At 46.2% G+C, this 24,252-nt stretch overlaps 2 protein-coding genes across 3 annotated transcripts; one reads left to right on the top strand and one right to left on the bottom strand.

Moving 5' to 3' along the window:
• Positions 1 to 1,681: 1,681 nt before the first annotated feature.
• LOC135391855 (myb-related transcription factor, partner of profilin-like) lies at positions 1,682 to 2,172 on the bottom strand. The gene is made up of 2 exons (XM_064622365.1): positions 2,020 to 2,172; positions 1,682 to 1,903 (listed from the first exon to the last, which is right to left on the bottom strand). Exons 1-2 carry the CDS (start codon positions 2,170 to 2,172, stop codon positions 1,682 to 1,684), a joined length of 375 nt encoding a protein of 124 aa, XP_064478435.1.
• A 6,226-nt stretch (positions 2,173 to 8,398) lies between these two features.
• On the top strand, positions 8,399 to 22,112 carry LOC135374205 (cathepsin B-like). Of its 2 annotated transcripts, none has more exons than XM_064607210.1 (8): positions 8,399 to 8,419; positions 14,519 to 14,660; positions 15,159 to 15,368; positions 16,495 to 16,610; positions 18,337 to 18,563; positions 19,890 to 20,006; positions 20,076 to 20,204; positions 22,016 to 22,112. In XM_064607210.1, the coding sequence occupies exons 2-8, from the start codon at positions 14,529 to 14,531 to the stop codon at positions 22,093 to 22,095; spliced, it is 1,011 nt and encodes a 336-aa protein (XP_064463280.1). In that variant the 5' UTR covers positions 8,399 to 8,419; positions 14,519 to 14,528; the 3' UTR covers positions 22,096 to 22,112. The 2 variants fall into 2 exon arrangements, with proteins under 2 accessions (XP_064463280.1, XP_064463273.1); XM_064607203.1 differs by lacking the exon at positions 8,399 to 8,419 and adding an exon at positions 13,973 to 14,065.
• The last annotated feature ends 2,140 nt before the right edge of the window (positions 22,113 to 24,252 follow it).

Here is a 24,252-nt window from a genome sequence, read left to right as displayed (position 1 = left end):
TCCCGGCACAGTTTTACCTTGCTGAACCACTTTTCGCGGCTCTTATCAAACGTAATATTATCGGTTCTTCGTAGGCTGCGGCGGAACGCAAGAGACGTTTACATGATGTTTACGTGATTACCGTCGTGACAAATGGTCGACACAGCAGTTTGGCGGTACGTTTTATGTGTTGCTCATCCTGGACATTTTTCTCTACCCGATTTCCTGTCCGAAACAGCTACGACTGCAATGTCACTGTACCCATGAATTCCCTCATGAGTTGCACGCGCGTGTTAGCACACCAAGTCGTTACACGTCTGAAGAATAAATACCTGACGAAATCGGCAGAAAAAACATATGCTTTATTAGAGCTTGCAGTGATTATCCTTTTCATGCACCACTTCGCGCAACACCATACGGCTCCATCGTTACTCCATTTTCTCAAATAGCCTCGTCCTCAATGGTAGCCGAACCGCTGAGGCGTTGTTTTCCTAGTATTCATACGCGTAGTTATTTACGCCTGTAACTTAATTAAATTAATGAATAATTGAGAGATACATGCTGAATACGACACAGAATTGCATAAAGACTCGTTATTCTGGAGTGTGACCCTCTTAAACACTGATTTTCTCACGTAAAACCATGCTTAACACTGGACTGCATAGACCCATTGTGATTTATTTTGACAGCTTGGATTTCAAAGGATTGGAATTTCAAGGGTGAATTTCTTAGCATGGATTTCAAAAGTTTTATTATTAAGAGTGGGTAACAGGGTACACCCCTCAGGTTGGCGCCCTCCATCTTAAGAAGGGATACCAGCTCCAAAGGCCCCATGTATTTTCTATGGAACACGTTTCGTCCTTAATCTCGGTTAATATTCGACGGATTTTCACCCGGTTTGTTTTGTACGATAGCTTGTCCAATAATGCATTTGAGCTTCATTACCGATATCTGATTTTCGCTCTTGTCAAGTGGTTCCCAAGTGGCTCTTAGGAACGAAGCACAACACTTGCGTGACAATATTTGCCGACAGTTGTCGCTTGCTTAATCGCTTGCGCGTGACATTTGCGATAGTAGCTCCGCACATTTCTTAATAAAGGAATTTAAGAGTTATCGCGTGTACTATGAAATACTTTTGAATGCACCTCGCGCGGTACGTACCTTGGACTGCTGGAGGAGACTGCATGGATCCGAGGACTTCTAGCGCTGCTGCTTGGCTTTCTGCAGCTGCGGCCACACGCTCCATGGAGCGAGCAAGTGAAGTCAAAGCCTGCTGCTGCTCCTGCTGCATTCTCAAGAATTCCTGCCCGTACTCTGCGAGCTCCTGTTGCCGTGCTTGTCTCTGCCGTCCTAGCAGAAAGAAGACAAAAATTTGGGTGGCCACCCTTCGTAACATTGCACGCAGCTCGCCATACGTACATACGAATAACATACGTTGCCGGCCCGTTCCTCTCGTTCCCCTCAAGTGGTCCTCACGGGCATGTGCTCCTGCTGTGATGGCGCTAACTACCAAACAAGAAAAAGTAGAACGAGGGAGAATATCAATATATGGCACATCCGTGTCATTAGGTGCCAATCTCGTGATCCTTAAAATACGTGTGGAACCGGAACAATTGTTTATATACTAGTAGTGACTTACATCATCCTGATTAGACCTACGCTCGCCGCTCTGTGAGGCAGAAGCGGCCTCGGGTGGTGCCATCTAAATGACTGTTGATGCGGACTCCAAGGCCGGCGGTGCCCGTGTCCCGAACTCCTGAGTCTCCTGCATCCCGGTCGTCGCCACTTGCCCTATCATAGAGGTGAGCCGCTCCTCCAGCTCAGAGAGCGATTCTTTCGGAGGAGGGCCTCCTCCCGTCCCCCGCGTGTGCTGTGAGATGCGAGCTGCCTTGGCTTTGGTGGCGCTTTTCCAGTCGGTCCACGTCTAAAAGTTCTCATTGAACACAACTTTAATCAAGCAGTAGGATATTGCAGTCGTCACTGCTGCCGCGAATTTTGAGATTTTTGTTGGTGTTTCGTATCTGATACTAATATACGCACCTTTCTCCACCTCTCGACGGGTTTCACTGCACCACCGCTGGCGTTCAAACGTGCAGCCAGCTCGCACCACTCCTTATTTCTGTCTTGCGATGTGTAGCCAGCGGACAGCCCACCCGTAAAGAGATTACGGTGCTCGCTTATATAGTTGAGCATAATGTGAAACTGCTCCGAGGTGGGACGTGAAGCGCGGGCCGATGAATTCATTGCAGACAGTAGAAATTATGCGAAAAAGGGAAGCACAGTTTTTTTTGCGTCGTTTTTTTTTAGTGCCTATAGTATGGCGGGCTCGAATTCTAGCCCGCCATACCTATAGTTGCTTTTATTTCAAATGCACAAAGTGATATTTGCGAACGTGCTCGTGCAATCGCTTCGTCGTCGTCGCCTGGGATGCGCGTGACTGTGACGTTCAACACGTCGACGAGCTGAACGATGGTAAATAACCCAAGCGCGCGATCGTTGGACGCAACCCGAAATACCGAAATTGGCATGTATCGTTCCCGCCGCCTCGATCGCTTCGCCTACCGACACCGTCGGTTGTCCGGAACTACATATTGTAGCTGCTCAACGGATTGGGAAGTTGTCAGTGGTTCCTTTGCCTTTCGCACCTCCGACTGCTTTGCACTGCATGTATTCACTGTCAGCGGTGGAAAAGTTTGCTAGAGCGGAAAGCCGCTGTGGAATATACCAAAAGAGAAAAAAAGGGGGTGCGGAATAGTTCAGGCTTTCCACCGATAACGGTCGTGAGTACGCCACACGTGCTTTAATAATTCGGTGATTCAGTGCCGGATTCTGTCGGAATCAGTCGGATAGTGCCCGGTTTCAGGTTATTCAGGAAGTTACGGGATGGCGAGTTTTTGCCAATAAAAGAGGAGTGTCATAATTGTGAGAATGAAATTTTCCCGGATACAGGCCGTAAAAACAAATTTTTCAGAAACAAAATTTCCTCGAACAGTACCACAAGCGGTACTGCTCCGACGACCCCAGCATATAATGTACTCCATTAACAACAGCGGGCACATAAAATATTAACATCAAGATTAGAGACAGCTACCCCAAGATGGCAAGTGTATTGACATGAAGCTGGAGAACTACCTATGGAGGTAGTCTCCCTTGGAGGGACACTATTTTCATGTTATAATCCTACAAGCTAAATAACAACGCTCAATGAGAGGGTTTGCTGGCCATCTTGGCCATCTTGTCCAATGGCCATCTTGCCCTGGTCGCACGTCATAGAAAACGTCATTTCGAGGTCACGTGACTTTGTTTACATGTCTCTTTGCCGCTTACCAACATATTTCCTTCGTCATAGAGCCAAGGGATGAACGTAATCTATACCTGCGCAAACCATGCGGCTCTGGTAAGTTCATTTCTTCTTAGTTCATCGCATCGGCTCTGTGAGTCATCTGAAGGCGCGGTCGTCATTACATGTTTGAAAGTCGCCAAAAGCACGAGGTATGATGTGCAAAACTGCGCGGTTTAGTGCGAGATTATCGGATAAAATAATAAAATAATAACCGTGGTCTAACGACAGGCAAACCGTGCCGCAGAGACAGCAACACTGATTACAAATGGCCTTGGCTGCCTATCACGTGCGCGGCCATCTTTAGAGTCACGTGTGTCTTGATGTTTGCTGTGACGTGCAACCAGGACCTGTCCGGGATGCAGTGCGTAGCCCAGCACGCTTTCGTCTACGGAGTAATACATTGGATGCTACTCCTGTGATACAAATACGAGAGAGTCGCTTCGTAGGGCAGCACAGTCATAGCGAGCTAGCTGGTACATGATTTGCCACTCACCCTGAACGTATCGGAAGAGTCGTGTAGACGTTAGCCAGCGGCGAGAGCACTCCACGAGGCCATACAGTGCTTCTTCACAGACGATGTGGCTACGAAGCCCTGCCGTGACCGCCCCACCGAAAGCCAGCCGGCAACAACGGATCCAAATTTGAAAGTTTATCTCGGTAATTAATACACCTTGTGTGTATTCGACATCAAGCAGGAGAGAAACCTATGAAAGTAGTTTACTTCCCGATGTAATCCTACAAGCCAGAACTTGTGATTTGGTGCTGCCAACTGTAGGATGGGACAAGTGTAAGCTTGCCCACATCACGTTTCAAAAATAGAGCTCCACGTGTGGCATGTGTCACGCATGGGCTCATGGGAACTTATGACTTGATTTGCCCAATATAGGATGGGACAATCGAAAACTTTCCCACATCACACTTCAATAATAGTACTGCTTTTGCCCTAAAAACGAAGTGCAGGATCAACTAGTGCTATGCAGGCAGTCTTCGTGTTCCAACCGTAGGATGGGACAAGCGTTACGCTTACTTTTTTGGGGGAAATATCTTCCCGGAAACAGCACCACAAGCGATGGTGCCCCGACGACCGTCTGATAGGCTGCGCGTTCAAAGACAGTTACTTACAAAAGATAAAAAAAAAAGATCTTCCCGGAGCAGCACAGCAAGCGGTATACTGCCCCGACGACCTTATTATCGACCACGCGTTCAAAGACACGGCCCACCCGAGGGCGGACCGCGTTATCAAGGGGCTTCTCACCAGTATATGAGGGACCGGCTTCCATTTGTCTCCCTCCACCGCTTACGTGAATTTGAAGGGAGAACAGAGCATTGATCACTTTGATCTTCGTATTGTTGACTCTTGTTGAATATCAATGGCAGAGACGGAGCAAGTGGCAGGCTCGGCAATGGAGCGGATTGATCAGACCTAGAGCAAGTGATCCGAATCTGCGACTGGTACACTTGCGCCCAACTTGGAGTTTAGCCATGGCCAATCTCCTTTGGTGGATGACGGCCGGAGACGGAGGAAGAAGAAGAAGAAGGTACTCATGTTCCATTATAACGCCATGTTTCACAACATCAAGGTCCTTCAAATCTCCTAACGTTGCCATTGTAATGTCTGACATATGGCTTCCTTCATGAAACGAAACCGCCAACGTACGACGCGAAAAACTATTGCCTATTTTGGCGGAGCAGTCTGGGTTCCTCCCTGGAGTGTCCTTGGCTCGAATGCCGCTCCGAAGCTCCCATTGGAAGACTCCAGAACTGTTCCAAATCTGCCAATCGAACAGTCTTGCTCTCGGCGGAGCAACAAAACTTGCTCCGGAGGCTCTCCAAATCTGCCATTAGAATTCAACATTTGATCTCAGCTCAAAAGGCCAAAACCTTACTTAACTTAGACTTCATGTTGCCAACTGTAGGATGGACTTGTATCGCCAACTGTAGGATGGGACAAGCTTTAGCTTTCCCACATCACGCTTCAAAAATAGACCACAAAATAGCAACCGCCTGAGATCCCTCAGAGGCCTTCATTGGGATCGCAGGCGCCACCTCTAGCACGCACTGAACGACCCTCTGCTATGTACTCTCTTCGTTTCGACCTTGACCTTGTATGGACTTTGTATCGCCAAGTGTAGGATGGGACAAGCGTTAGCTTGCACGGACTGGACTTCAATTTCGACAGTTACCGCGGCGATCACCGCAAACGCGAAATTCCAGTCTGACGAACCACATACCATCAGGGCTAGTTAACCAATTTTGCTGGTGTGGCGAATGCGTTTACAATAAAAATGTTCGTCACTGCTGCTCCCCTACTGGTACGCAATGACGACGACGCTTGAGTTAACTGATACTGGCGGCACCATTCTGTGAAACATTGTATCGAACGAGAAAGACTCCTTTTGCACCAAATGTGTTAATCAAACTCTTGGTAAGATAAAACACGAATAACATAAGTTACCAATGACAGTAATTTGGTATAATCACGCGCCCATTTTAAACCTGGCGAGTGTCAGCATATCTTTAAGAAAATTATTCTTCGGAAGAAGTCTTCTCGGAACGTTCTAAGAAAGATCCAGGAAGTTAACTTCGAAAACATGTGGATTTGCATTAAAAAAATAGGAAGGCCAACCTCAGGGGCAGGCTTCCTGTGCCATCCCAATCATACTTGAAAACAGAGTGTCGAACCTAACGGAATCGGAACCGAATTTTTAGCTGGAACTCAACCGGTACCGAACCGATATAAAAACTTTAGTTACAGGCTGGGGATACCGGTTCGGATCGGGTTGGTGTGTGGTGGGGTGGTTGTGGTGATTCGAGAGGTGTGCCTGCCTAGATTGGCGGCATGTTGCTCGCGGAAGTGATGTGAGGGGGGTCCTGTTGGTCGAAACACATCAATAAATACATAAAAAACGTAACCAAGAGATCTTCAATCATTTTTAGTGGGTACCTATAATTTTGTAGCATATTAGAAGCTCGAACCGGTTCCGAACTCCCTTTACAGGCTCTGAACCCGTTAATCGAACCGATATGTGTGAACTTCGGATCGGAACTGGAGCTGAAACTTTATGGCCGAACCCGAACCCGAAACAACGGTTCGGTTCCACGCTCTCCTTCAAACACATTCTGAATGGTCTGAACCCTCGCAGAGTGACTAAGGCTTCGTCTCTGCCTCCCCCTAGCGGTATGTGGTGACGACTGCCCTTGAGTTTCGAAAAGTGAAATACGAATGTTGATCATAGGAATATGAGGGGTGTTCAATCTGTCGTGCGCCAGAGTAGGAACTATCGTCGTGGAAAGATATTTTAAAAACTAAGAGGATGATTTTGAAACAGGTTATGAGATAAGTGTCATGACAATCGACATAGGCTGAATACATATTCCGCGGCATAGCGAAACCACTAGATAATAGGGTAGCTGATGCCCTTAAAACTGGCAGGCTGTCACAGAATACTGAGGCGCATGATCACCATGTCAATGAGCTTGCCGTTGTCAACTCCACCTATACTCGTATTGAACGAAATAACGGCATATCGGCAACAGTTTTTGCAGAACTTTGGCATACAGGGACTGTGCGACAAACTGGTCGCGCCGCGATGCGGCCTTCGGAGAAAGTACCCTGTGTGATAGCCGCGGGGTATCCAGCTTTATTTACATGTGAAGCCACACTGGAACTGGTGCATGGCTAACTGTGCATGCACTTAAAAGAACTCTTCTTTGAGTACCAGGTGTTTTTTTTTTCTCGTGATTTGTATCCTTTCAATACCACCTTTCATGTGCTGTGCACAACATCGGCGAACACTGAAGAACGCCCTCGCGAAACTTGACAACCGACCTTTTAGTGTTGATAAGGTTCTGGGGAGCTGGCCAAGGCAGCACCAGCAACCTGCGCTGTGTACACTGACGACCTACCTCAAGGACATACGTGCTGAAATAATCTTTTTAATCATTTAGTGTTTTCACACGCCAAGCGTGCTGGAACAGCTGGTCGGACCAGGGCGACCTACGTTTTTTTTCTTTTTCTATTTCTATGTGCACAACATGAGCGAATATACTCCATCTATCCACACCTTTTCTCCATCACCTTTTCACATTTTACAACTGTCGTACCGCAAGTCCACTGCGGTTGTCAAGGCAAATACTCGTATATACGATTTCTTCTTTGAGGATCTCTTTAGCGTTATTGTATCTGAAAATACTGGAAAACTACAGCTCACACAATATGTTGCGACCACACGTGTTTATTGGTATGGATAAAACGGGACGCACGATGTAGATCTCAGTGACGAAGCTATGTGCGCAGCGATGTGTCTAAAGACCGATTATTTATCTTTATATTAAGGCGGTTTATTTACCTTTTTTGTTATTTCCTTTTCTCTTGTTTATTTTTTTCCTTTTTTTAGGGAATAGCAAGCCGGCGTGCTGCATGGCTGACCTTTCCCCATTCCTTTTTTCTGATTTTTTTTTTCTGCCAAGAAATCCCCCCCTTCCCCCCCTCCCCTGAGTCAAAAAGTTGCTGGAGTCAGAGAAATGCACCTATATAGTGAAGAAAGATGAAAGTCACTTAAAAGGTTAGCCAGCTGTAGGACTCGAACCCACACCTTCTGTATTACCGTGAGGCTTTGAGGCTTTGTATGTATTTGTCTTTTCTATGTTGTTCCAGCCTCAGAACATCAGTTTTCTCATGACCTATAGAGTCTTCGGTAACGAGCCAGGATATTGTGAGACACGAAATAACCATCCTCTCGACGTATCACTTACAGGTGTTTTGACACAGACAGACGTGAGCGGCTGTATCTCCATCCCCGCTGTCATATGCATCATGAACAGGATGGTTGCTTCTGTGCAGTTCGTCTCCATTCTCTTCATTCGCACCCCAGAAAGCACCACATTATTTGCACTTCGAAAATCAGTACGGAGGAAAAAATAAGGGTTCAAGAATGTGGCAGTATTGGGCACTGGTATGCTCTCAATTGTTGTTGTTTTTTTTTTCTCTCTCTCATGGTCTTTTTGTTTTCCTTTTTCAGCTCATCAAGCTTGCACTGCTCGTATATTGTATGGAAGGAAAGAACCAGTTACCACCCTGTCAACATGGACCTAAAGGTAACGCAATGTACACAGGAAGAGAAAAAAAAAACTGTGGTAATACACACATTGGCATTGACCTCTACCCCCCATTTAGAAATAAGCATCAATTCATGCTCAGGGCAAAAGACATCAGTTTTTTTCTCTTTTTTTTCTCTCTACCATATGTGAAAGACGTGGAATACAAAAGAAACATCTCTGTGATGAAAATTATAAGGCTATTCAAGAGGTGTATTACTCGAGTACGAGTGCCTGTCCTTGTCGCCTGATAACCTTGGTTTGTACTCCAGAATGATTTGCAATGAAAATTATTTACACATTTCACTGTACTTGCAATATTTGACCACACGTGTTTACGCTGCTTGTAACACACGCTTCTTGAACTGAAACAAATGGTTAAAGCTGTCAATGCGTGCACATATGACTAACAGTATGACCAGTATGACCTCTCCATAAGCTGTGACTTCACACTGCAACATTTCTTCTCCGCAACGGTGACAACCGAAGCAAGGTTTGAAACCACGTGAAATGTCACCCGATTATTTCTTTATAACAAATGCGAGCGTCACTCGCGCATTATCGGAATTTGAATTTATCCGAACGTAAAGATACATAGTTGCTCTTCGTTGCCGTGTTCAGATTCAGTATGAACTGTGCGGTGAGACGAATACAGTCTCCGTGCTCCGGGCAACGTCCGATATGTTGGGTGTAAGGGTTGTTGTCTCCATGGGGCCAGTCCTGCGGCCGGACATGCGTACTCAAGTAGTCATCCGCAAGGATATCTCCTGGAAACCTGGCCTTGCGCGCCGCGTACTCGGCACGCCCATTGTAACTTTCTTGAAGTATACACGGTAGCCTGTGGCTCCATGTAAAAAGGTCCGATGGAAACTGAAATAATACCTGCAAGAAAGTGCATACATTCAGTAAAAATTGTGTATGCATCGATAGGAAAACACGCGTGTACATGCACATACTACATCTGAGTGGCTCACGTTGGCCTCGGTCTGCGCAGCGCCTCGTATTGGTAGTTCATAACAACATTTACCGCCGTTTTCTGATTCCTGGCACATGTGGTAAATTTATTTCCTACCTCGAACCATTCGCGCTATAATTTACGCTCGAAGCGATTGCACTGATTGTAAATAGAAAATGATCACAATCGTCATCATTTACACAAAGTGGGAACGTTCAATGGGATTTCAACACCCTTGTGAAAAATTGTTTGGTCACCCAATAGACAAGTCATGAAGAAAGCGTCCATTCAAGCTATAGATGATCCATTGCCTTCCCATATACCACCTCTAGACACCCCCTTTTTCCTTCCCATAGACAGACAATGGGAGATTGGTTAGTGGTTGGATCTAGTTATGACTATATGGCGGTGAGTGCATTGTGTTCATATTTCATGCGTGTGTCAATGTGTGCGAACCGAATGCTATAAAAGCTATAGAAAGGAAATGATCACCTGCCATTGCCTGTCTGACTTTCCATAGACTGACAATAGACTGGCCGCTGATCCACGATTGCCTTTCTATAATCATTATATTCACCCAATTCGGATTCATGAATTGTATTATGTTGAATCTGAATCTGGAATTCTGTTGAGTTCCTATTGTGTGAATGTTTACTGATGTTTTTTAACCTATGCTGACAAACAATACGTGGCCATTGGCACACGTCTTGGGTCATCGTGGATAATCATTAGTGCCATTCGCAATTGCCTAATTACTGTGCTTTCAGGACGTCCACGTCTGAACACGTAGCAATGGCACCTCCTTCCTAAGAGTCAACAGATACCATATATTGCTTGACTTGCGAGCTTCCGCAAATTCGAGTGTCATGCTTGCCTTTGAGTCAGAATGAAGGTCGATGTATCCATGCTTAATTCGATTACGCATCCATTCAAGACCGAAGTAAGGAATAGCTTGGAGTATTAACTCACCACCAAGATAACGCCTGTGTTTGTAGCTGCCTCCGGTTTGAGACGTTCAGTAGGTAGACAAACGTGTGCAGTGAGATGGCTACCTGCATCAATGTGAACTTGCATGGCAAATTACGCACTGCACAAGTTTGACTTTCAATAGACTAATACGGAATGTCTCAGACCGAAAGCAGTTACAAACACAAGCCTTATGCCTTTCTAACTTCACGCGCTACGTTCTTGCTACGTCCTTGTACTGGCTAAGCTATTGCAGATGGCACTAAGGATTATCCTCAATAATCCTAGACGTGTGCCGATGATGGCCACGTATTGCTTCTCAACAGAGGTACAAAACATCACTTTCACACAACAGGATCTCAGCAGAATTCCAGGTTCGGATTCATCTGATCACAGTTCATGCATCCGAATAGGGTGCATATGATGATGATAGAAGGGGAATGTCGACAAGTGGCCAGTCTAGCGTCAGTCTATAGAAAGTCTACAGACAAGCGATGGCAGATATCTGTTCCCTTTCTATAGCAGGTTGTCCATAGACAGTTTGTGTCAATCTCCCATTGGCAGAAAAAATCGACATATACTGTCGATTGATCTGTACCTGAAATTTCTGTACCTCGTCTACTTAGGTAACACAAATGAATAAGGCGAAAAAGACCGGCGATCTTGTTCTTACGCACACGAACAGATAACATCCCGACACATACAAATAGACAATACTTGTCGCACAATCCTGCTGGAAATAGTTTAATTCAAAATAGCACAGAACTCTCATTCTGTTGAAGTGGATATCGCAATCACAATTCTCATTGAAATTGACCACAATTTTTCATTCCGATTCGTCAATTTTGAACAAATGCCATATTGAAAACAACGGGAATTTTGTGGGTTTGAATGACAAATCAATGCAAACATCAATGGCGACGAAGTGGAGCCACGCTCAATCACAGCCATTGGAGGTCAGTCTAGTTTCCCATTGGCCCAATGTGCCGCAGCGCGGATTTTCCCATTAACGTCACCCCCCCCCCCCCAACACCACCACGACCACCGCCACCACCGCCACCCACTAACGTCACGTTGAAATTCTCATTGTCAGTGCACCTTTTGTATGTACAATAATATTCTATTCTGCTGCATCAAATGAGCAGAAAGCATGTTTTTGCTGCAAAAATGAGTTACACTAGATGCAGTTTCTGCGTGAGCATTTATGCTTACATATATAACCATACTTAGCCAGTAACACATTACGAGTGGCGAATATTAAGCTGAAAGTTATTTGAGATGTTTTGTATGAGTGTGAATATTCTCCAATCAGTTGAAAATCGCAAGCAACACATAGCAAACAACAAGACTAGAAACTTGATTCAGCACTTACATGTTTTGAAAGCATAGTGTTCATCATCAACACAAACAACATAAATCAGTAATCAAATTCATAGCAATGTATGCACAATGTTCCAATAGCGCCAATGAAATAAATAAATAAAAGAATACAAATCTCGAAGCACTGAATGCGATGCCGATCATGCTCTTCTGTATTTCGTAGGCGATTCGTGCTGCCCTCGCGGCGGAAACGCTCGCACTTATGCACGCTGGAATGCACTACGGAATACAGGAACAACAGCTTAAAGTAAGAGATGTAATACGAAGTTGTAAAGGTAAAAACTCTTACACCTAAAGTTGTTACAAACAAGTATACAACCTGTACAGTGAAAGTTTTAAAGACTTTCAAGTTAATTAAAATTCATCTTAAAATAAACTTGTGTAAAGTTTAAAATAAAGCTGTTTTGTAATACGAAATTACCGCAGCACATGTACTTTCGGGAATATGTTCACACACATTTGAAATGACGCGAACTATTTTCAACGCGGACGAGCCACTATGTGCTGCGGCGTGGAAACGTATTACAACGCACCCTCATCAGACTCTGCACTCGGCCAGCGGCGTCATCGGCCAACGCCCTGTTGAGTTGATTTGTTCGGAATAATTTTTAATTTCGGATTTTTATTCAAGTTTCACTCGCAGTATTTTTCGGTACGATGCGTATTCGCGAATTTCATTTGTTCAAATTGGACGTGTTCCTCGAATTAGTTCATTTTCGACACAGTTTTCGACACGGCGTTCTTCCTAGTCATTATATATTATTTAATTTCAGAGTGATGATGTACCGTTGGTCGCCATTATGTTGGTTTCTTCAGCAACTGCCTTTTCTCGTATTGTACTGGCGGCCATGCAACATATTGGATCATATTAAATCACTTGCAAAGCAGACTCTCGTTGATACATGTTAGGCCAATTCCTCCAACTGACTCCTCATTAAATTAGTTGGAAGCCGAGGTCAGAATTCGGCGTCACCGCGTCAAGGCATTGACTAATAGAGCAGGTGGTAGACGTGCAAGCACACCGTCCATTGATATCAAACAAGCTGAGATAATGTATCTCGATAATGATTCCTAGTCTTCACGTACCCTTATGCTCCTAGTGATCAGGTGTTTGTGAGATGCCTACACCATTGAAAATGCCTATTTGTGTCAACATTAAAATATTCCCTTAGTTGTGTGCACGCGCAGCCTTCCTGTCTCTTGCTTTCGTCCTTGTCTCTGTGCTGCAAAAAAAAGAAAAAGAAAGAAAGAAACACTATAAAAAAAGAGAAAGAAATTGAAAAAAATTAACCGAGGGGAGAGCGCGGGCATACGCCTTTTTGTGTCAATTTGGATATATGACAATTGACACAAAAAGGCGTACACCCCCCTCTCTCTTGGAATCAAGAGCGATAACCCTATAATTCCAGGCAATGGTTGAGGCACAGCGTGCTATGCGGTGAAGTTCTGTTTTTAGATTGTAGAGTCGAACAGGGCCGCAACCGAAAGCATCGGTCTTGGGGGGGATTATACGATGGTCCGCGACCTTCGGGTCGACTTTTCTTTCAATACGAGGCAGCTAACAAGTGTCCATTCGCGGAACCCAGCCCTCCATATTTGTTTGTGTTTAGCAGTTGAACTGCCATCACGAAACGTTAAGCAGATGCAATGCACAAATAGTATAGTTCTTGAATTTGTGAGTTTTAGCGCATCGTACGCCATCGCCTTTGCGAACGTAAGGGTTAGCGTACGACGTACAGAAGCTCACTACTAGTGAGTTTCACTATTAGTATACCGTTGATAAGGTTATCGTGCCTATCGGAACCAATCGCAGTGCTGCGTGACTCAGAATCTTGTCCACTGATTGGTTCCGGTTGATACGGTTCGACGCTAGCCACGTTATTAACGGTCTGCTAAAACTCTCTATTGTTTCAGAAAAATCACGGGGTTATTACCATCTCTACGATGTGTGTTGAAGCCTCGCTTCTGTTTGCGATGTCACAATCGACCACCCGCAAATCTTTTCTTGGGAAATCGCATGACTTATACTCACTCGAAACAACGTGACCCGATCCTGCTTTCGGTGAACACCAATCTTATCGATCGGAAAGTGACTCTTAATCAATAAGCTTAGGGAAAAAATAGACCGCCACCACAAGTTGGAATCTCTTTGTTTCTGCTAATCTTATCGTAGGGCGGGTGGGGGGGGGGGGGATACATGTTCATTACAAAAAAAAAAAAAGAGAAATAGAGGGCGTACGGCCTGCTTTCGGAACAATGGATACCTGGACCACGTGTACGCATCCTTCAGATGTGATATAAAAACCTGGATAGCGCCGCACTCAGCAGTCGGACTCGTCAACAGGGTGAGTCAGTTTCTCCGTATGAGAGTCACAAGTTATTTGCCATTTTGAGATAGGACAGGAACTGGTTATGTTTAATGGTCGTTAATAGGGGTCGTTGGACCACGCAGTTTGCATAACGAACGTCCAGCATCGTGCCCATTCGGTGTTTCCTGAAAAATTCCTTAAAAAGACTTGTGGCATATATGTGATCGGAACTTTCAATTCAGCGTGAAGTGAACTTTCCTGACGCGAAAGCTACGCAAATTTAACTACCGCATTGATCGCCTTAGGTGTGTAATTTCTGAGTGACTGAGTGGAAGATAAGTAATTGTTAAAAGGCGTTGGGTAATTGATTAAAGAATGCTAAAGGCAATCTCGAACTGCGATATTCCAACCATCAGTATTCATTGGATAACGCTGGGTTTCAAACGTCGAGGAAACTGATTTGATATTATCAAATCATGTATGTTCTAGCTTACCGGAGATGTTGAAGTTTGCGGTGACCGTAAGCGCTTTGGTGGCCGTCGCCTGGTCACGTGGCGTCGCTCCCGACGGCCTCCATCCGACATCGGATGAGATGATCGATTTCATCAACAACCTCAACACGACTTGGACGGTAAGTCAGTAAGAGCGGCATCGCACCAGACTAACAATCAGTCCCAGCTATCCCAGCTGACCAGCTAACGACGCAGTGAGGCAGGACACCCGTCAATGAGGACACGTGACACATCACGTGCCCGTCTTTTTGTTTCGAGTACTCATTCTTGGAGCGAGGTTAATTTAGAACACGAAATATTCTTTTCTTTTTTTTTTTTTTTGAATCGGTATTGCACCACTTTAAGGGCCCTGTTTCTTCTGTCCGGCGCTTATAGATGGCTTACAACAATATGGACTCACTGTCGATGTTGATAAAGAATAATGATGATGATGATTTTGATTTTTGGCGCATCAACAATAGTTGAGAAATGATACGCGTATCATATCACCACCATTCCAGGCTTCATAATACCTCCTAATCTTTCAACGAAACCACAGTGAACAGCAGGCGCTTGAGGGGGCTTCACTACGTACGTTCTGTTGTTCTTATTCGTTTGTTCCACTTTGTATCGTATAGGCTGGTCGCAATTTCGACAAGTCCATCAGTCTGGAATATCTCCGAGGTCTGATGGGCGTCCACCCGATGTCGTTCATGCACCGGCTGCCGACAATCGAGCACGACGTCGACCCAGATGATCTTCCCGATAGCTTCGACGCCCGCCAGAAATGGAGTCACTGTCATTCCATCGGAGACATCAGGGACCAAGGTTCTTGTGCATCTGACTGGGTATGTAACGCGCCTTTCTTCTTTTCTTCACAAATAAAGAGAAACTAAAGAGTGGTTTCTTCTCTTTCACGGGGTGTTTTATTTCATTTACCCTATATTCACACGAGCGACATCCTCATGGAATATTCCAGTGGAAGAAAAAGCGAAAACACCGCTTACAGAGCCGAAGTAGTGGATCCTGCTGGGTATGTACAGGTCCCGCCAAAAGTTTACGGAACACGCGAGCGGTGTATTTTCTCCTCGGTACGACACCCTAGGGGCAAGCGGACGCTGGCGAAATTAGGCCAGTTCACTGCCTCAGAGGGGTGGACGACTACGCTCTTAGCGACACACAGCGGTAGTTTCGGTATGGTTACTGTTGTATGTGCCCGCAAAGTGAGTTGGATTTTGCTGTTGTGCTCGCCAACAACACGTGATTCAACGATTGTTGAGACAGGGAGCTCGCCGCTATCATCGTGATAACAAGGATGGATCATAGTGGAAACACTTTACGGTGTATTGCTTTTATTGGAAAGCCATGATATGTAGACAAGAGAAAGAAAGGTATCTTGTAAACAGTTGCTTTATTATGGACGACGCGTGACGAGCTGATAAACAATTGACGCTGACATTGATAATTGATTGATTGATAAACAACTGACGTGTGTCACGAGTTGCTGACGAGCACAACAGTTAAATCCAACTGTCTTCGCGGGCACATACAACAGTAATCATACCGAAACTACCGCGGTGTGTCGCTAAGAGCGCAGTCGTCCACCCCTCTGAGGCAGTGAACTGGCCTGATTTCGCCAGCTTCCTCTTGCCGCTAGGGTGTCGTACCGAGGAGAAAATACACCGCTCGCGTGTTCCGTAAACTTTTGTCGGGACCTGTACGTGTGGCGTACTGCGCATTAGCAGACACCGTCAGCGTGTTTTTCTGTTGTCTGCTACAGAATATCTTGTGGCGGTGTAGCACCATATTCCCAAAAGTTTGCAGTGTACGTCAAGACACGACGTTCAGCGCTCGCGCTCCGTGACAGCAGAAAGTTTTGGCGCTTTTCGCATCTTCTGCTTCTGGGGGAATGTCGCACGTGTGAATACATGGTTACGGAATGCTGTCTGATGAGAGTTCCTTTCTCGCTCAAAGGCGCTCGCACCAGCGGAAGCCATATCAGACCGTGTCTGCATTCACAGCCACGGGGAGATCCAAGTGAACATTTCAGCGGAAGATATCTTGGCCTGCTGCATATGGTGCGGCGATGGGTATGTTGCCAGAGGTTTGCTCGAACTTTGCATAACCTGTAGGTGGCGCATCTAAACTCCAACATGGCAGACGTATCCAGGTTATCGCTTGGTGTCGATCTTCAGATTTCTCAAATGTGCGATGTTGAGTCTCGATACGTTGAAGGCGAACCAGTCGTAAACGCTGCTCGTACCCCCAGCAACACCGAATATCCTCTGGATGTACGAATAATGTCTTTCGTACGTGATATGGATATCCCTCAGATATCAATCGGACGTATGGATCCGTTAGGATTACTTCTGGCAGGCGTAACCGTGTTGTCCGAAATGACATGGCTATAGTTGTCGCGTATTATTTGGGAAGTTCCGGCGTGTTTGATCAACCGCACTTCGTGAAGATTAATTTCCCGTTTACCGGGAGCGAAGCGGAAATAATAAGCAGCGAGCGCACCACAGACATGCAAGTGCACCACAGCAGTGCTGCTGCACTCTTACGTGCGCACTCTTATACTTCTAAGTGTGTCTCGTGTGTACGAATGTAGTTTAGATTTTTCGGGGTAACGTTGCGACACCCGTGTGTCACTGTTTCGCGTATGTTTTGCGGAAACCTTGTCGGAAACGCCCACGTGTTGTCTGAATGTCGTCACTCTGACGTCATGCGTACACTCTAAGAAGAAAAAAAGGTAGAAATTCCTACCCAAGCTGGTAAAACGACAGTACTTCTACCACTTTGGGCCAATGCACGCGTGCCTTCTCGTCCGCGGGTGTAAGCGGAGACGTCCCTTTCCCTTCTTCCTCACTCTCAAGTTTGCTCTTATTTAAAAAAGGGTAGAATTTCCTACCCAAGCTGGTAGGACGACAGTTTCCTACTCAATAGTTTGTTTCTACTCTGCAGTTGTACCCAAAACGTAGAATTGGTGTGAATAGAAATGAGATTGCAATACAGCTCTACAAAGATGGGTAGAAAATTCTACCTTTTCTTCTTGCAGTGATACGTCTCTCGGTGCGAGGATTTAAAACCGTGGGGATTCCGGCAATTTAATACTCCAGTAATTTATTAGTTTTCCGGTCAAGTCGGCGGAAAATAAAGCAGGGACCTCAGAAGTTAATAAACTACCCCCAGAAATTAAACAAAAAATGTGTAAATTTGTGCTTGGAGAGCGGAACAACGGGAGCGAGGTGTGATCTCCCGCCTGCTTCAACCGCTGTTTGCCGTCAGCCATACGCATAACAACGATACTTGAACGAGCATAATTACTAGAAGCCAAGGCTAGGCCAAGCGTATCATGTACTTCCGTGTCTATACAGTCATTAAAGGTGATGAAAGTAACTGCAATTAAAAATCCCAGTGCAGCAGGGGATGGCGAAAATATGCGCTGATACAAAGAGACGACGACGAGTCGCCTGTTGCACCGGGTTTTTAATGGACCTTTTTCACATACGCGTCGTATCCTAGCGGTCCAACGAACCACGCTCGGAGCGCGTCAAAACATATCCACGTTGGTATAGTACAAAGGTCCAAAACCAGTCATGAGTGGGACTTTGATTTCGCGCCGTATTCGTACGGTCTCCCCACCGGTCCCCACTTCTGTCTTCCTCATACTGCACCATCTAATGAAGACGCGGATAACCCTCTCCGGCGCCTCAGGGTCATGCGCATGCGCGTAATTCATTGCGAAAAAGGTCCATTGACTCGTAATGTCTAGTAGACATGCGAACCCACCCGAGTTTTACACTACCTTCCCAGGTGCGATGGCGGGATACCTAGTTTCTCCTGGATATACTGGAACGAGGAAGGCATTGTGACTGGCGGTCCCTTTGGCACCAAAGACGGCTGCGTGCCCTACTCAATCCCTCCCTGCGAACACCATATGAAGGGCAAGCGAGCACCTTGTACAACGATCCCGACTCCGAGTTGCCAAGAGAAATGCCGCGATGGGTACGAGAAGACCTTCAAAGAGGACAAACATTATGGTATGCTTCACAACACAAACAAAGAATTGATGTGTTAAAAGATAAAAGCAAAGCGAATCACACTAGGCGCATTGTGTATCCTCTGTCATTACTACCGAGAGCTGAGCGCGGGAGCGGGTATACCCGCGGGTACCCGCTGTTACCCGCACATCGTCACGATTTGCGTATAGCAATTCGCGGTCGTTGCGGGTAGCGGGTAAAATGCGGGTCTACCCGCAATGCGACCGGGTATGCCCGCATTAATCTCACTCCATGGCCAACTAAGTGATCCCTCTGTGTCACACGCGAGCTCAGCAGTACCCTTTGCCGTAAATCCATGTGCCAGACTGCTGCTGGCGAGCGAGTTCGATTATTAATGCACACATATATGGCTCTATGTTGATTTGCAGTTTTATTGGCATACGATTGAAGCAGTCCGAGACACGTAGTCAACACTGAGAATTTCCATTGTTTTAAAATAGAAACAGCTGTAAAGTGGACGAAGAACACTCACCTCTGCGGGTCCCAATGCGGGTATGCGCGTATAAAGACAGCACTGCGCGTGAGGGTCGCCCAAATAAAATTATTGCGGGTGCGGATCCAAGTTTGCTTACCCGCACTCACCTCCAGTCATTACCGTCGGTCATCGTAAGCACTTGACCGTCGCACTGGCGGAGACACATGCCGTGATGGCGGATGCATTCTGGTGATTCCACAGGGTGCGTCAATTAAATCCCCGGGATAAATAATTCGCGAACCGACTTACTACCCCTTACGAGACCTTCGGTGGACGCCTTTTAGAGAAAAATCGGACACTGAAGCGGGTCATTTGTTGCAGTAGTTGATTGGTTTCGGTTTACATATTTTTGTCACGGCTGGTCCCGGAGAGGCGCAAAGGGATGCGCAATGGTATGTTCCTTCGAGGTTCCCAAAACTATTCCATCCCGCAAGCGCCATCTGTCGTTCATTTTGCGAAGCTTCACCATGCAGTCGACGTACGCATCTGTCGCGAAGTTGTTTCGTCAAACGTTCTGCTGTCGCAACGTTTGCTACTCATCAGTAAATGTGAGACAAAGTGAGACTGCTGTTGTGAGACACACCATGAAAAGTGCTCAAATCGGTTATCCACGCGGTCGGTTGCGCGCAATATGCTGTAGAGAAGATGGCTGGACTACTTCAGACCGTAGGGAAGAGAAACCAATCAGAAGTCGTCCTTGTAAGGTTATCCTATTTGCTCATCCCGGTGTTCTGCATAGCCTAAGACAAGTTTCCACAAACTGGGTCGGAAGCTATGTAAGAGTGATCTTTCCTCCGGTGGTGTCTTCAGATCATTTGTACTTCCCCCAGGTCAAGCACCATACTCCGTTGGACCAGACCAAGACCAGGTTAAGGCAGAGATCTACAAAAACGGTCCAGTGGTAGCTGTCTTCGAGGTCTATGAAGATTTCTGGCACTACAAATCCGGTATGCTGTCCCCTACTCTTCTGTCGACGGTGAAGAGTTTTTAGCACTTGTAAAAATCATTTTTTTCAGGTGTGTACAAACACACCAGTGGCCCATCCTCTCGCGCCCATTCAGTTAAAATTCTGGGATGGGGCACAGAAAAGGGTGTGCCCTACTGGCTGGCGGCCAACTCGTGGAACTCCGACTGGGGAGACAACGGTAGGTGTGGAAATGAAATTTTGAAACTTGAAATATACACACAAGTACATCGAAGGACTTCTCCTAAGTGCAAAGAGAAAAAATAGAGGAAGTTTAAATTGTGAAATACACAAGTACGTACCAATACTCTAGCTAAAAATAAACTCTACCAAGCTAGCCTACTGACTGTGTCTGCTCCAAACGGCGATTTGACATCCTTTGTACAGATGGATCTGATCGGTGCGTATCTTCACCACCTATAGCACGCTGCTTGCCAACCATTACCTCCAATGACAACGTTAACAGGAGGAAGAGCCTTTTATGGCTTCAAAATAGGCTCCGCTTCGCGTTTTCAACAAATAAGAGACGAGAACGTTGTCATTTCGGATGATAGGTGGGCATTTTCCTGCGGCCTCACTCATCCTCACCTCGCGAAGCACAGACTTTATTGGCCTCACTTACTCTCACCAACTTTTCCGCAGCAGTATCTAAACCTCATTCGCCCTCACCCTCGCATTCAATTTTAAATTTTGCCCTCACAAACATCACCTCAGCGCATCGGGATCCCGAGAGGCCTCACCATCCTCATCCTCACATGCGTCCACATAATGAGGCTATTCACAACCTGCATGGCCTCACGTATCTTCACCTCGTGAGGGTGCTCATCCTCACGTGTCCTCACCTCACGAGGGCCCGCATGTCCTCACGGCGCCTCACGTACTTTCGCCTAATGAGGACCCACATGGCCTCACGAGTACCTTCACCTCATGAGGACCCTCATGGCCTCACGACAGCTCATTCTCACAGCCCTCGTCTCGTGAATGCCATCATGGCCTGCCGTGTCTTCAAGTCACTAGGAGGCACATGTGCCTCAGAAGGACTTTACGTCATGTTCACATGAGACGTCGGCGTTCAACTACTGTGTCGCTAGTTGGTACTAATGATATTGCGCCGCATTAAGCGGTTAATAGGGTTACGTGCTGTGGTTGGATAAATTTGGTAACAGTTGTTGCTGTCACAGTGAGGTTTAACGTTAGTGTTTGGCATCAGCAAAGAGGAGCCCGAACCCATCAGCACATCTGTGAAGTCCATCACGAAGGGCCTCACGGCTACATCCGTGAGGCTCCTCACGGAATACGTTGTACCTTCACGTATTAATGGCCTCACGACAACTGGCCTCATGAGGGCCCTCACGGTCGGCCTCATGAAGGACAATGCCTCACGACTGTCCTCGTGAGGAACATTCAGCGTGGCTTGGCCTCACTCATCCTCACTTCATCGTCGTGAGGTGAGGGTGAGGCGTCTTCATGAGCGTCCTCACGAGTGAGGACGCCCAGCAATGTTCGTGATTATGGTTGGCTAGGAGCGTGCCATGTGTGAAGTTAATTTTTAATAGTGTAGAGTAGAACGTTGTGTACCTCCGCGTTGGCGTCTGATTGCATGCTACAGTTCTTCAAATGACGTAACAATCGATATAGGTACCTGTATGGCAGAACCGTATCCGAAAAAAAAGTGTGTTTTTGTATTAACGCTGCACACGTTATGGAGGAGAGGTATTGACCAATGAATTGTAAATAGGATTACGAAGCGCAGAGGCACAGTACCTATTACAAACGTTACTAAATACCTGCAGATAGGAGCTCTTACTTCACTTACCTAGTGTAAAAACTTAGTTAAGCAGTTAACTATAATGTGAAATCTCCCCTTACGTATACGCTCCACAGTGACAGTCTCAAATCTGCTGGCTATATACGTTCTAGTTCGGTGCGACGTACCCTGTACCCAGTGGCCATGGGGTGAAAGCGTTTTTTTTTTTCCATTTTCTATTTCAGGCTACTTCAAGATCCTGCGAGGCTCCGATGAATGCGGAATTGAACGATCCATCAGTGCTGGAATTCCACAGAATGAATAAACCACTTGTGTATGGTTGTCTGTATCATGAAGAATCATGGCATGGTGCTAACGTTAAGCACGCGTCATCACGACGCAAGCATGTGTACGAGTGAATGAATGTGGGGTCAACGAACACAGCCGTGGATAGACGTAATACTGGTGCGAAAATATTCGAGAAAGGTTTCCGACGGCGAAATAGACTAAACTTTTCGTCTGCTTATCATTATTGCGAACTGGACGCTTCGCAAATGGGATGTGTGATTTTTCCAATTTTTCATAAACGTCTTTGAAAAAAAAAAGAAAAAGAAAAGCACTGTATAAACACGCAGTTTCTCCTCCATTTCCCCACAGGCTTTCCAAGATCTATCGAACAAGAGTGATTTCATCAAAATCGGTGTAGTAGTTATTAACCAATAATCCAAAGGTTTCTCCCATAGCAAATACATGGGGCTTCGCATATTTGGGACCCTCCCCAAAAGTATCTCTGCGACGCCGTAGAAGCCATCCAGAATCGGGCTGCCTCGTTTCATTTTCAACGCTTTTCCGCGCAAAAGACAGCGTGTGTTGTTTTTACGCGGAGGCGAGGCACATTTGCTGAGCCCTCGCTGTTCCTCGGCGGCAACACACTACCAGTTTGTGATGAGCAAAAATTTCTGGGGGTGGTATTTGACAAGAAGCTGTCTTTTGTGCAACACATAAACTATATAAAACAGAAGTGCCTGAAATCCTCCAAAATACTCAAAGTTTTGTCCCATCGATCGTAGGGAGCCGACAAAGTCACACTCTTGCGGACCTACGACTCGGTTGTGCGATCGGTAATTGAGTACGGGAGTGTTGTGTATGGCTCGGCGCGGCCTTCGGCATTGAAGGTGTTGGACCCCATCCACCGCGAAGGCATCCGACTCGCCACCGGTACTTGCCGGACGTCCCCTGTGAAGAGTTTGTATGTTGAGGGCAATGAATGGTCGCTCGAGAGACGGAGACACTTTGAACATGTGAAGGCTGCGCCAAAGTACAGGTGCCAGGGCGATGACCCAGTTGTAGACTGTAGTGTGAACCCCGCTCTGGAGCGACTCTTCCTTGCAAAGCCCTCTGTTGTACCCTCGTTTACCCTTCGCGTGCAGGCGGCGAGTTCCCGTGTGGGATTCAGTCCCTTTGGCGTTCCCCTGCAGCAGGCAGTCCTCGATGCTGCCCCTTGGCAGAGACACCTAATACAATCCAATTTAAAAATGACACAGTTTGACAAACAATCCAGTGCACACAATGTCATTCTCCAGGAATTCCTGGAGATTCGCCATAACTTCGGGAACCACCATGCAATCTACACTGATGGGACCAAAGTAAGCAATGGTGTGGCGGCCGTTGCCCTTGAAGGCGATTCTATTATGACGGCACGCCTGAGCACGAACGCCAGTAGCAAGTAGCACGCAAGTAGCGTCTGATGTAGGTCCAAGGTCTCGTCCGATACGGTGAGGAATGGTGCGACACAGTTGATTGAAAGCACTGCTGCGAGTTAGCTTGTTTCCTGACTGATTGTGCGCTGAACTGAACCTGCATTTTTGTAAAACAACTTCAATATAATACAGTCGTAGGAAGATAGTTTCCTTGGTTTTGTGGCATATTGCGCTCACTTCATCTGCTTTCTTTTGGCTCCCGTTTGGGCTATCGGCCCTCAATGGGGGTCCTGACACACGGTTTGGGAAACACTGAGGCATACTGTATATTGTTACATGTGACATGTTGTTGTGTACTGATCACTGTTGTGTTGTTTCTTCGCATGGTTACTTCTTCAACGTTACTTGAATGAGGAATGCGGAGAATGAGGAAATGTATGCCTTGCATGTTCAGGATGTTCTCTAATTGGTGACCCCTGCTGTTGGGCTAAAATCCAGCAACTACACAAAAAGATTAACAAATGCAGAAAAGGAGACAGAAACACGGACACGATGACATGATTGAGATCATGATATGCTGTCAATTTTTTTCTGTGTCTCTGGCTCTACATCTTATGAACATGTGCCACATTGCCAGCACCCTTCCCCTCTAGCTACCAAGAGAGCCTCTCAGTAATAAATATGCAGGTTGTCAAATGCACGTAAACAGTGCATACATTTTTTGGGGTCTTCGCTCATCTAATGTTTATGGCAGAAAATGCTCCTCTAGTTCACATGGCATA

The sequence above is a fragment of the Ornithodoros turicata genome, chromosome 1 (genome assembly GCF_037126465.1).
Source record: "Ornithodoros turicata isolate Travis chromosome 1, ASM3712646v1, whole genome shotgun sequence".
Taxonomy (NCBI): domain Eukaryota; kingdom Metazoa; phylum Arthropoda; class Arachnida; order Ixodida; family Argasidae; genus Ornithodoros; species Ornithodoros turicata.
Note: the sequence above shows the minus strand (reverse complement) of the source record. Positions and strands in the feature narration are given on the sequence as shown.

Excerpts from the sequence above, each read along its gene's own strand:
- LOC135391855 (XM_064622365.1), bottom strand. The coding sequence starts at position 2,172 with ATGCTCAACTATATAAGCGAGCACCGTAATCTCTTTACGGGTGGGCTG. Across the intron at positions 1,904-2,019 it reads CCGTCGAGAGGTGGAGAAAG|ACGTGGACCGACTGGAAAAG; the intron begins GTGCGTATATTA and ends GAGAACTTTTAG.
- LOC135374205 (XM_064607210.1), top strand. The coding sequence starts at position 14,529 with ATGTTGAAGTTTGCGGTGACCGTAAGCGCTTTGGTGGCCGTCGCCTGG. Across the intron at positions 16,611-18,336 it reads TGCATATGGTGCGGCGATGG|GTGCGATGGCGGGATACCTA; the intron begins GTATGTTGCCAG and ends CTACCTTCCCAG. Across the intron at positions 18,564-19,889 it reads CAAAGAGGACAAACATTATG|GTCAAGCACCATACTCCGTT; the intron begins GTATGCTTCACA and ends TACTTCCCCCAG.